The sequence below is a fragment of the Hylaeus volcanicus genome, chromosome 4 (assembly GCF_026283585.1).
Source record: "Hylaeus volcanicus isolate JK05 chromosome 4, UHH_iyHylVolc1.0_haploid, whole genome shotgun sequence".
NCBI lineage: Eukaryota > Metazoa > Arthropoda > Insecta > Hymenoptera > Colletidae > Hylaeus > Hylaeus volcanicus.
In genome coordinates this window covers 28,856,626-28,866,775 of record NC_071979.1, presented here as the reverse complement: position 1 = coordinate 28,866,775, position 10,150 = coordinate 28,856,626, and the positions used below count along the sequence as shown (strand labels likewise).

At 36.3% G+C, this 10,150-nt stretch overlaps 3 protein-coding genes and 1 non-coding gene across 6 annotated transcripts in view; 2 read left to right on the top strand and 2 right to left on the bottom strand.

Moving 5' to 3' along the window:
* The first annotated feature begins 277 nt into the window (after nucleotides 1–277).
* Nucleotides 278–3,540, top strand: LOC128874830 (BLOC-3 complex member HPS1). 3 transcript variants are annotated; one of them, XM_054119927.1, is made up of 8 exons: nucleotides 278–722; nucleotides 843–1,108; nucleotides 1,184–1,647; nucleotides 1,862–2,494; nucleotides 2,638–2,753; nucleotides 2,834–2,947; nucleotides 3,021–3,106; nucleotides 3,185–3,540. In XM_054119927.1, the coding sequence occupies exons 1-8, from the start codon at nucleotides 603–605 to the stop codon at nucleotides 3,360–3,362; spliced, it is 1,977 nt and encodes a 658-aa protein (XP_053975902.1). In that variant the 5' UTR covers nucleotides 278–602; the 3' UTR covers nucleotides 3,363–3,540. The 3 variants fall into 3 exon arrangements, with proteins under 3 accessions (XP_053975902.1, XP_053975901.1, XP_053975900.1); XM_054119926.1 differs by having other exon boundaries at nucleotides 279–722; nucleotides 1,862–2,489; nucleotides 2,615–2,753; XM_054119925.1 differs by having other exon boundaries at nucleotides 283–722; nucleotides 1,862–2,489; nucleotides 2,609–2,753.
* Nucleotides 3,541–4,519: 979 nt separating this feature from the next.
* Nucleotides 4,520–7,780, bottom strand: LOC128874832 (BRISC complex subunit FAM175B-like). The gene is made up of 7 exons (XM_054119931.1): nucleotides 7,642–7,780; nucleotides 6,517–6,682; nucleotides 6,265–6,355; nucleotides 5,707–6,019; nucleotides 5,496–5,636; nucleotides 5,041–5,356; nucleotides 4,520–4,958 (listed from the first exon to the last, which is right to left on the bottom strand). The coding sequence occupies exons 2-7, from the start codon at nucleotides 6,601–6,603 to the stop codon at nucleotides 4,539–4,541; spliced, it is 1,368 nt and encodes a 455-aa protein (XP_053975906.1). The 5' UTR covers nucleotides 6,604–6,682; nucleotides 7,642–7,780; the 3' UTR covers nucleotides 4,520–4,538.
* On the bottom strand, nucleotides 7,103–7,185 carry Trnal-cag (transfer RNA leucine (anticodon CAG)). The gene has a single exon. It is a non-coding gene; the product is annotated as a tRNA-Leu (tRNA).
* A 581-nt stretch (nucleotides 7,781–8,361) lies between the features above and the next one.
* Nucleotides 8,362–10,150, top strand: part of LOC128874831 (hexokinase type 2) — a 27,638-nt gene continuing 25,849 nt past the window's right edge. The window contains exon 1 of the mRNA XM_054119929.1: nucleotides 8,362–8,553. Coding sequence (XP_053975904.1) covers nucleotides 8,497–8,553 — 57 coding nt within the window. The 5' untranslated portion in view covers nucleotides 8,362–8,496. The remainder of the gene's footprint in view (nucleotides 8,554–10,150) is intronic.

The window sequence follows — 10,150 nt, the reverse complement described above, 5'->3', positions numbered from 1 at the left end:
ATGGCGCCATCTAGCATTTACAGTAGGAACTAATAGAGGACAAACTTGGACGTTTTCCCGATAGAGGCGCTGACCAAACTCCGAAATTAGTTCGGCATTTTACCACCAGATGGCGTTTACATCGGAAAATAATAATTTTAATTAAATATTGTTATTATGATTCCTACTTTCTTCAATAACTTCAAAATAAGCTGATTCGGAGGAACAATCCTCCTACCATAATTTATATCATTAAACATTCATTCAAAAATCTGTAATCATTACTTTCACGAGCGTTCGAATTATGCGCTAGAAATAACGCTGATTAAGGACATCTACCGTACAATAGTCGACACGTACAGTAGATAATTAACTTGGTTTACGTTTTTTTATCCGCATAAATCCAGTTAAACGTGTTTAACTATAAATAGTTGCTCACGAGCAGTGAATGAAATGGCTGGTGGGCGTAACGTTCGCATCGAACAACTTGATATTTAAGAATGAAACACTGCATTAACTTCACGAACCGATGCAACGCGAAAACGAGTATTAATGTATTAATAAATATTGATTGATAAGACCGTGTAACATTCCAAAAGAAATACAATTACTTTACCTGTACAATGAAGGGCATTCTTATCTTCGATCATCTCAACGATGTTCTCTTCACAAAGTGCAACAATAAATTTGCGAATCACATTCAAAAGTTAGCTAGAATTCAAGGTTTGATCTCAGAAAACAAGGTACGCTTCTGTTGAACTTTTTCGCAAATTCAATCTTTATTTCGTGCAAGTTACAGTTTAACAAAAATAAAATCATACGTACACATTATGATGTAATGAAATTAACTATTTAACACGCAGGATGCCAATGACACGGATTCAAAACTTAATCCAAATGTGATAATGCAATTATTTTCACCTATTGTTACCTCTCAACATATCATGGCTTCTCAATTTGGCAATTCTTATACTTCAATGAGGTGCAATGATGGTACAAACATGGTTTTCGATGAATTTATGGGATATACTTTCATCTATATTTCTATGGAAGAGGTGGAGTTGATGAAAAGAACATTAGGTGTTTGTGTAGCAATTGTAAGACATGTCTGTGGACCAGATGTTGGAATGTAAGTTTAAGTAAGATACTATTGGTTTGTAAAAATTACTTCCATATATATTACTACAGTACAAACTGATTTTAGACTAAAGATAAGCAGACAGAAAGTTTGCTTAGTATCTTCTTTATTAGATGCATGGGTGCATTTAAGAATGTGCGAACAAAGCATGCTCACAGAAGCCATAGAGCAATTATCCATAAATACTGATTTGGGTGTAGCAATATTAAGAGTATTAAACGATGCCTGTGATAAATTAAAGGCACAGTCTGAATTTTCTAACGTACACATCTTGATATTAGTAGAACAAAAGTTTCTTTCATTGTACTCTAGTAAAAATGCTCACGACTTGTATGCTTCCGACATATTACTGATGGTGCTCATGTGTTGGGTGGTTGATCAGAAAAGAAAGGGTCAGTCTGCAACAAATGGCAATAATGATGACCACAGTGATATTCTTTTGCCTGAATCCAGTTCTTTGAAAGAGGAACAAATAGCTTTTGGGGCTAAGCTTGCCAATCCTACTTCAGAAGACATTACAGATTTATTCAGTACGATTGTAAATTCGTGGTATTCTTTTGCTCTAAAATTTTTAATAACTATAACTTGTAAATAATATAGACATTGTTTAGATTTTTAAACCAAACAGCCATCTATATTATTTCTGAGTTATTAATAGATCTATTTATTTATTATGATTTTTACCATCATAAGTTCTTCACTGACTGGTTAGACATTGTGCACAGACATGTTACTTAATTGTAGGAGGTTCAAGAGAGTCTTCCATCACCGAAGGTTTATATTCTTTAACCGACGACGATTTATCCAGCCACTTGATATTACTTGGGTCTGAGCACGATTACACCGCCAATGCGGTTCACATCTTTGAATTAGCAGAGGGTATCAATCTTGTGATGATAGTCGAGGTGACTAATCTAGCCACATCGACGGGATTGTACGATAGCTTCAATTATTTAAACGTAATAAACGGATTGCAACTTCAAAGGGACATCGACGAATTGAGGCCTGCATTTGAAAACTTTGACTTGGCAATGAAGAAGGCTTTAGATGGAATTAAGAAAAACAGAGCAAATGTCAGTAACGACGTCGACATGTGTCAGAGAAGATTGCAATTGAAGTGGGAGTTACTTCGAAAAAAATATGTAGACTTGTTGAAATCTAGGGATCCCGAATCTATACTTCAAATTGAATCGAATACATCTGGATTCACGGATAACTTAAAAGAATTATATAGATTAACGTGCTTTGACAAAAACTTTTTAAAACAAGGAGTCGATGTGCTCACTACGGTAGGAAGACTCGTTCGTCAAAAGTTAAACGATTTCAGCGATTTTCTTAAAGTGAAAGCACTGAAGAACTTCACTCTCGGATCATATCCTTTCGCAATTACTTAAGCTTGCTGTTTTATTTATATATATATATTTTTTTTTTTTAAATTTTTCGCGATAAATTCTATATGAAAATATAGCTCCTTAATGCCACATAATCTACGAGAACTTCCCTAACGATCAATAAATATCTAGAAGAATTTCCAGGCCTTGTACATTTTATATACATAGACCGAACCACGCATCGACTGACGGCTCCGACGTTAGACTTCACTAATCCTGAAACTCTAACTCTTACAACAAAGAAGGTAGCTCGTTGAAACTCAAACTGATTAATCAAGAGAATTTTTTGATGAGATATGACCTAACGAAAGCACTATTTCCGTAGATTTGGAATATGGTCAAACAAAGCAGAATGCATTTAGAAGAAGGACACTTATCTGTCATGTGGAAAGATACGACATTTAATTATGCTTACTTTTTGTGGTTTGAGGACAGTTCTGTAAGTGAATACTATCACTTAAGAGTACTAAGTATCGATTTTACATTGATTTTATCACGTGTATATTTTGCAGGGTTCGCCATTAAAATGCAAAGCTTATTTAAGTCATATAATAAAAAACTTCTCTGTACCAGGTATCTTTTGTGGTGATTATTACAGGTTTGTGTCATCGTTATTTAATTTTCTTCTCGTTCTACTCGAAACTCTCACATATTTTGCTGATGTAATTACTTTTAGAAAATTGGCTGAAACGTACTTCCCAAAATTATCTGCTAATAAAATCCGAATCTACGAGCTATACTGTGTTCATCTGGGTTTGGCAACGTCATCCTGTGTTTTAGAACATTCGAGGAGACTCGCAGCTACGATATGGGAAGTTACAGGCGTTCCGAATAATCCTGCCGACATTCTTTAATAACATTCCGTCAAAGTATTTCTGTACAGATAAAAACTAAATTTTTCCATTAACAAGAATATACCTTATGCTACGATTAGTATTTAAAAAAAACTATTTAAAAGATTTTTAATTATTTATAAAGTACTTATCACATGTATTAACTTAATACTTATAAAATATGATAATGCAAAACATTTGTATTTATTTTTTTTTACTTGAAATACTACTTAGAAATGAAATGGCACAATTTAAAAATGTATGGAAAAGAACATATACTGTACGATAATGTCAAAGTTTCATGGGAATTCCTAAGGAGAAACGGAGAATTTAGAAATTCAGAAAATTTTGCACAAAGAAAGGTTATTCATTCGTAATGTAAAATTATTTTTTGTTGGTGTCAGGTAAATAAATCTATGCTTTTTCGAGTCACCTTCATTGCCAACCCTTACAGTTGAAATTTTATATTTTGTAAAATTATATAAAAATACCTTTTCGTAATTTCTTTTCATAGATATAATCAATTTATGTATTCTCTTCTCATTCAACTATGAAGATTGGCGTAACACTAACTAAAAAAGCATAAATTCTCGTTCATTATTTGTATGCAGTTACACGAATATTATACATGCTACAACTTTCGATTATCAACAAAAAATAGTTTTAGGTTACGAGGTGAAATATTTGCGCATGATGTTGCAAGATCTAAATTTTCGAGTTCTCTTCCCTTGCCAATGAATCTAGACTACAGAGCATTGTAAATATTTAGGGACGTGATCAAAATATTATTAGAATAGTAAAAAAAAGTTTCAATGTAAGTATTTGTTAAAAGTATTTTTATACGTAGAACATCCATAAGAACGCGTTAAAACCTATTCAGTAGTTCAGTCTATGATGCCTCTCCACTTTACGATGCATAGCTTCGATACCATGAACCCGTTACAACAGCGTCTTCATTTCATCATTTCGATAGGATTCAAATGTTCTGAAAACAAACTTCGCCTTACATATTAGAAATATTTACAATGCGTACACGCGTAAGCGCTCTAAAACTCCTGCCGATCGTTTCTCTTTTGCAGAAAATGTTCTATAGTTATTCTTATAAAGCTATAAATAATTTATAGCTATAAGCTATAAATTAAGTATATTCTTATAAAGCTTTCAGTGAAAATTAAAAATAAGTGAACGCATTCTTATTTAATGATTATTTGTCGTATCCGATTTGCGCGTATTGTCCATCTTTTTTTTTACAATTTGACTGTAACACCTTTCCGAGGATGTATTTTGTACACAATTCGCTTCGGGCGATTCTTGTTGCGGCACTTGAGTATGCAAAGTCCTCTCACTATTACTTCGTGTCGGATTATTCGATATGGAAGTTTTCCCAGGTTTCTTTAGTTTTGGTTGAGTTTCGTACATTAGTTTTCCTCTACCTCTGCCAACGCCATACGCGGTTGCTTCGCCTTTACAAATCGATTCCTTTACTATTTCCGAGTCCTGAATCGGAAAGCGTTTGTTCTTTACTGCCATGATTTCCGTATCGTCGACTTTCACTCGAGCGATTGAATTTTCAGTAAACGTTGCTGTATTTCTTGATTTGAGAATAGAAGTTTGACTCTGAAACAAAATGAAAAATATCGACGATTTAGTAAGATTGTAGTCGGAGTAAAGGTACATTTGGACGTGATGTGATACGTACAGTTGTAGCGGAACGAGTTCGATCGTCACGCGCATTATCTGGAGATTCAATTCTTGGAGGAGACATTTTTTCTGCCATTCGCCTCTCGTCGCTAACAGAATTTTTGTTAAGTTCTTCGTAATTTTTATGCAAATTATTTGGACTACCATTGACTTTAGCTTGTCTCTTAAGTTTGAATTCCTTGATTTGCCTTTCTAGCTTTGCCACTTCGAGATCAGATTCGCATAATTCCGGTATTAGGTCCCTTAAATATTCCTCCGCAGTTTTTTGTATAGTAATAACAGAGTCGAGTCCAGACGTCTTTGCGAGGTTTAAACTAAAAATAGATAGGTATGTAAGTTCTAGTGTTCTAAAAACACTGGGTATATAAGAATACTATTACATGATATATTATAACATAAAGTAACCATTGAAGAATATTATTATTTGTAGATGTTATATTATGACAAACTTACTCTAAAGATTCTATTACTTTGGTAAATATATCTGGCCTATCTGACGATTTTTTGGTAGGAGTAGGTTTATAATCTGAACCATCGTGTGTAAATAGACGACTTCCCAAGTTATATATCCTTAAAGGAACTGGTTCAAATGCCCTATAAAAACAAATTGCTTTGTTATTTTGAATAGGAAAATTGTAATCAAATAATCATAGTTTCCACTTACCCCTTTCTGTGTCTTAAAAAGACATGTTTAAATTTATGTGTGCCTCTTGCATTGGTTGTCGAGGAGCTTAACATACACATAACAAAGAACTCTTTGTTGATACCATTGCCTCCAGAAAAGTACGATGCAAACTCTTTGTGTAATATATTATCCCTCAGAGTGGGGACCAAATCTGTATTTTGCCTGAAGCGAAACCAACCTATAACTTGTTTGCTATTCTCACGCATAAAATCCTTCAATTTCTCTTTATCAATTCTACCAATTGAATCGTGTAATAGATCTGGCAATGGGCAACTAATTACAGTTTCGATATCTAAAAACAACAAAACATTATTTCAGAAATGACTGTGTATTTGCATTGTAATAAACTACAGACGTAACCCGCTCTACAATGATCCTGAATAAGGATACTCTACTGTGGTACATGTTTCGTTGGGACAACGAAAACAAAAAACCACAAAAGGATTATTTACTATGTATTCAGTTGTGTTAACGTTACAGGTCAAAACCTAACCTATCGCAACTGCGGGGTACGACTGTACGATTGAGTATATTTACTGTTGTGTTTCTTCACAGTTTCGATCTGATTATCAGAGTCACTGTATGTTTTAAATACGAACTCTAGATTCTCTCCTAGTAAAAAGCCCATCTAGAACCAAAATTCGATTGTTTCAATGTTTTCTATTTCTTTGTTTGAGGTTAGAAATCTTTGAGGTTAGGTCGCTAAGGTTGTGCGTTTCGTCGAGTAAATAATTGCAAAAAGCGTAATGCATTATCAACGACGATCAAAGGACGAGAAACATCCTTTACCTGGTCTCCGGTGTTACGAACATTTTCGTAGAACAGTAAGGACATAGCAGCGCCCGAAATCGTGATGAGTAAATCGCTGTCCGCCATATTGACAATTAACTGTTAGAAACTTGGCTATTTTGTTTGACTTTCTACCGTCACGCTGTCCGACTCTACCGCGTTACACCTGTAACAATACATTCCATTGTTAAAATTATTTACTGAACTCATCGACGATCGATCAGAATGTAGGAAAAGTATTCAAATAATCTTTAAAGTTACAATCTTTTATCAAACTTCTAAATTCTCGAAACTGTTGCTTCGTACGGCAGAATAAAAACAATTGTGGAGCGTTAGACGTTCTCGCCTTTGCTCGATCGTTTGTTAAATAAACTTGAAATTACAAGTTTCCAGTGAGAGAAACGATTATTGTTCTCGATCGTAACAAAGAAATGCATAGAGAACGTGACGATGTATTGGAAAGGACTCAATTGTTTCTTTTAATTAATAGAACGCTACACGAAACGAACGTAACAATAATGATACGATACGATGTTCATTATTTTAAGAATTCCAACGTGATCCAAAACGTCCAAAAGATATTTCTTGTCAGAAGTGGGATTCGAACCCACGCCCACAATGTGGACTGCGACCTGAACGCAGCGCCTTAGACCGCTCGGCCATCCTGACAGTGAATGCTGGTTATTAATGCACTGATAAGACACATGGAAGACCATTTATACGTATAAACATACAAAATTTTGACTAAAAACATTTCTCGATCAACGTTTGATACATTGAAGTACATGTATATACCATTATCTCTTTCTTTTACGTTTCACATTTAATTGCGTATGGTATTATAGTAATCGTAAATTTAAAAAAAAATGAAAGTTTTATTGATGCCAGATACGACGTGTTGTGTATATAGTACAAGGTGTATATAGTACAAGATGTATATAGTACTAGTTCGTAGAAAGGCGATGGAGAATAATGACTACGTGTAATTAAATGGTCGATTCATAGATGCCTAATAAATAACACGTTTCGTCACATTTGATGGTACGTATATATGCATTTCATATAGATTCGATTTCATTTATTCGAGTAACACGATATTAATAACTTAACGCAATAGGTACATACCAATTCTCACAGGCTCAAGTTCTTACAGTTTCTTTAATTTCTTCAACGCTTTTGGAGTTACGAACGGTTATGTTATAATACTCCCATGAGTTCTTTAGGGGATTCCCCTTATCGTGTCCCTTCGAGTTTCAACAGCCTCCACCAGTTTCCATTGGCGCTATTGAAACTCGCGCGCCTTTTAAACTTTTCCAGCACGGGTAGATATTTTTGTAATTTAGATCCTTTTCAAAATTGTCGATATTTTAAATGCGTAAGAGGGAAGGGGGTCCTCTGACGTTGAGCAGCTACTAAAAATGGAGAATAGCATGTAAGACTTGAGCGATCGGGGCTCTACCGCGTTAATTCTTTTTCTGTCCTCCCTAAAACCTGTGACCAAGCAAGAAAAACTCATAAGGTAACGTTGTCCTTGCCCGATGTATAGCTTGGAGAAGGAAAACCTAATCTCCCAAGTCAGTAAACGTAAAAATACCACGAATGCATTTAGAATCACTTAACGAAGTGACCAAAAATTGTAACCATAGCTTTTCCTAAAAAGTAAGAAAAATGGTTGAATGGGACACACCTGTGGGAACTGTTTGGTGCCAAAGAAGAAATCGCGAGAAATTCTCGGCGTCGCGTACGCGCGCGAACCGTGGCCCAAAATATCCGTGTTCACTTGTAAGCGACGCGCTTGTATTTCTAGCCACGCGAAGTAGATTCGATGTAGGGCTCGAGGATAGCGTGATGTAAGCTTTTAGTGATCTCTAGTGGAGCTCCGTGATTGCTTCTCGACGATCGACGCTCCCGTTTCTCGGCTCTTCGCCGTTTCACGGAGTCGCGCTTGCCCATCCCCCTCCACGGTTTCTGGACTGGACCATGACTGAAGAAAAATGGGATTACGTGCACGAGAAATGGGAAGACGTGGACGCTGCGGTAAGTCCAGCCACGTTTTCGTCCCTGTACGTTGGTAAGCGTCCTTGACTTTTCCCTGGTTGCGTAAGAGGCGCGGATACTGCGCGAAAAAGCTGGTTAATTGAACGCAACGACGCCGGTAACACGAACCCTTACGGAGGGTATTGGGTGACGCGCGTGTTAACCTGCGTAGGATACTCGCAGGTTAATCGAGGGAGTCAGGGACGAATGCAGTTGGTTAGGTTGTGTGTCGTTTTTACGTGGCGAGGATTGAGAGGGAGAAATGTACTGTTTGGGGCACGAAAGATTAATCTGGAAGAGGTAAAGTAACTCGTTACTTGGTTATATTGGTTATGTAGGTGATCAATGTTAATAGATTAATCTTCTAAAAATGTTGAAAAATTAAACACGATATTCCCTAAATCTCCACCATTTCTATCATTCGTTATCCAAGGTAATCTCCCTTTTAGCTTGTCTCGAGCTTGTGACAATCTAACACGGAATGCCCTAAACTGTATTTCAAAGAAAACCGACCGAGTCTCTTACTACCTTCGTCGTGATCTTTCCAACGGTACCAATATTTTTCTTGAAGCATAATATTTTTATTCCATCTGAAAAATGTGAAATCTCATTGGAAAGGATTGCTAACTAAATTGCTGGGTCCCAATTCGCGAGTCCTCTTCTCGAAGGAACGTGAAGTTTGATGAAAAATGGGTCAGCTAGGGTCGTTACGAAACCAATATTATTTTGCGTGTCATTTGGCTACCGTGTCGATCTTCGAACGAGGACACAAGCCCGCAGATTCGTGACTCTAGCGACGAAGTTCACGCGGCCACGGATGAGATTAAAGAGAAAGGAAGAGGGAGAGCTTTCATTCATGTCTTTCGCGTGACGCATATTCACGCGGGCTGACGCAGCGCCACCAACGTTGGGAATATTATAAATATCGCCGTGGGACGACGGAGCGTTGGAACTTTATTTTAATCTGCTGACTTTGTTAATATCTTAATATACTTCAGTCTACGTGACCCGATTCCCTCTTTGAATTAGTACAATTTCTTAATAAATTAATATAATAATTTCGTATCGACACTGTCCATTTTTATTTGGACCGTTTAAAATGGTGAAAGTATTTCTCGTTAACTCTTCGAAGTTGATCATTTTGAAAGAATCGTTTAGCCTAATTTCGCGAGGCTGTATCGATATATTTGATACAGTATAACGTGTTATAAAGATTTCGAGATCGTGCACGCGCGTTCATTGAAAGATTAAGCGAAGAAGGGATGCAGGTCACTAAGCTGAGGTGAAGCTGGCGAGCAGGCGCGCGTGCTCCCTGCGCGCCCGATTGAAAATCACATTCTTAATGATTGCAATAGTGTGTCACATGCGATGTAGAGCTCGTGGCTTCGAAATCGATCGGCTGCTTGTGCGACTCTGCGTAATTGAAACTTTTACTATAGTTTCTTGAAAATTTATCACGATACGGATAAAGCAGTTCCAGGAAGGATTTAATCGTAAATTACTCATTTGCTTACAATAATCCGTCGTCGAAGTCTCGTAATCATAAACAAACATAAATGACATTTGATGTTTCAGAAAACGTTTCCCGTACATTTTT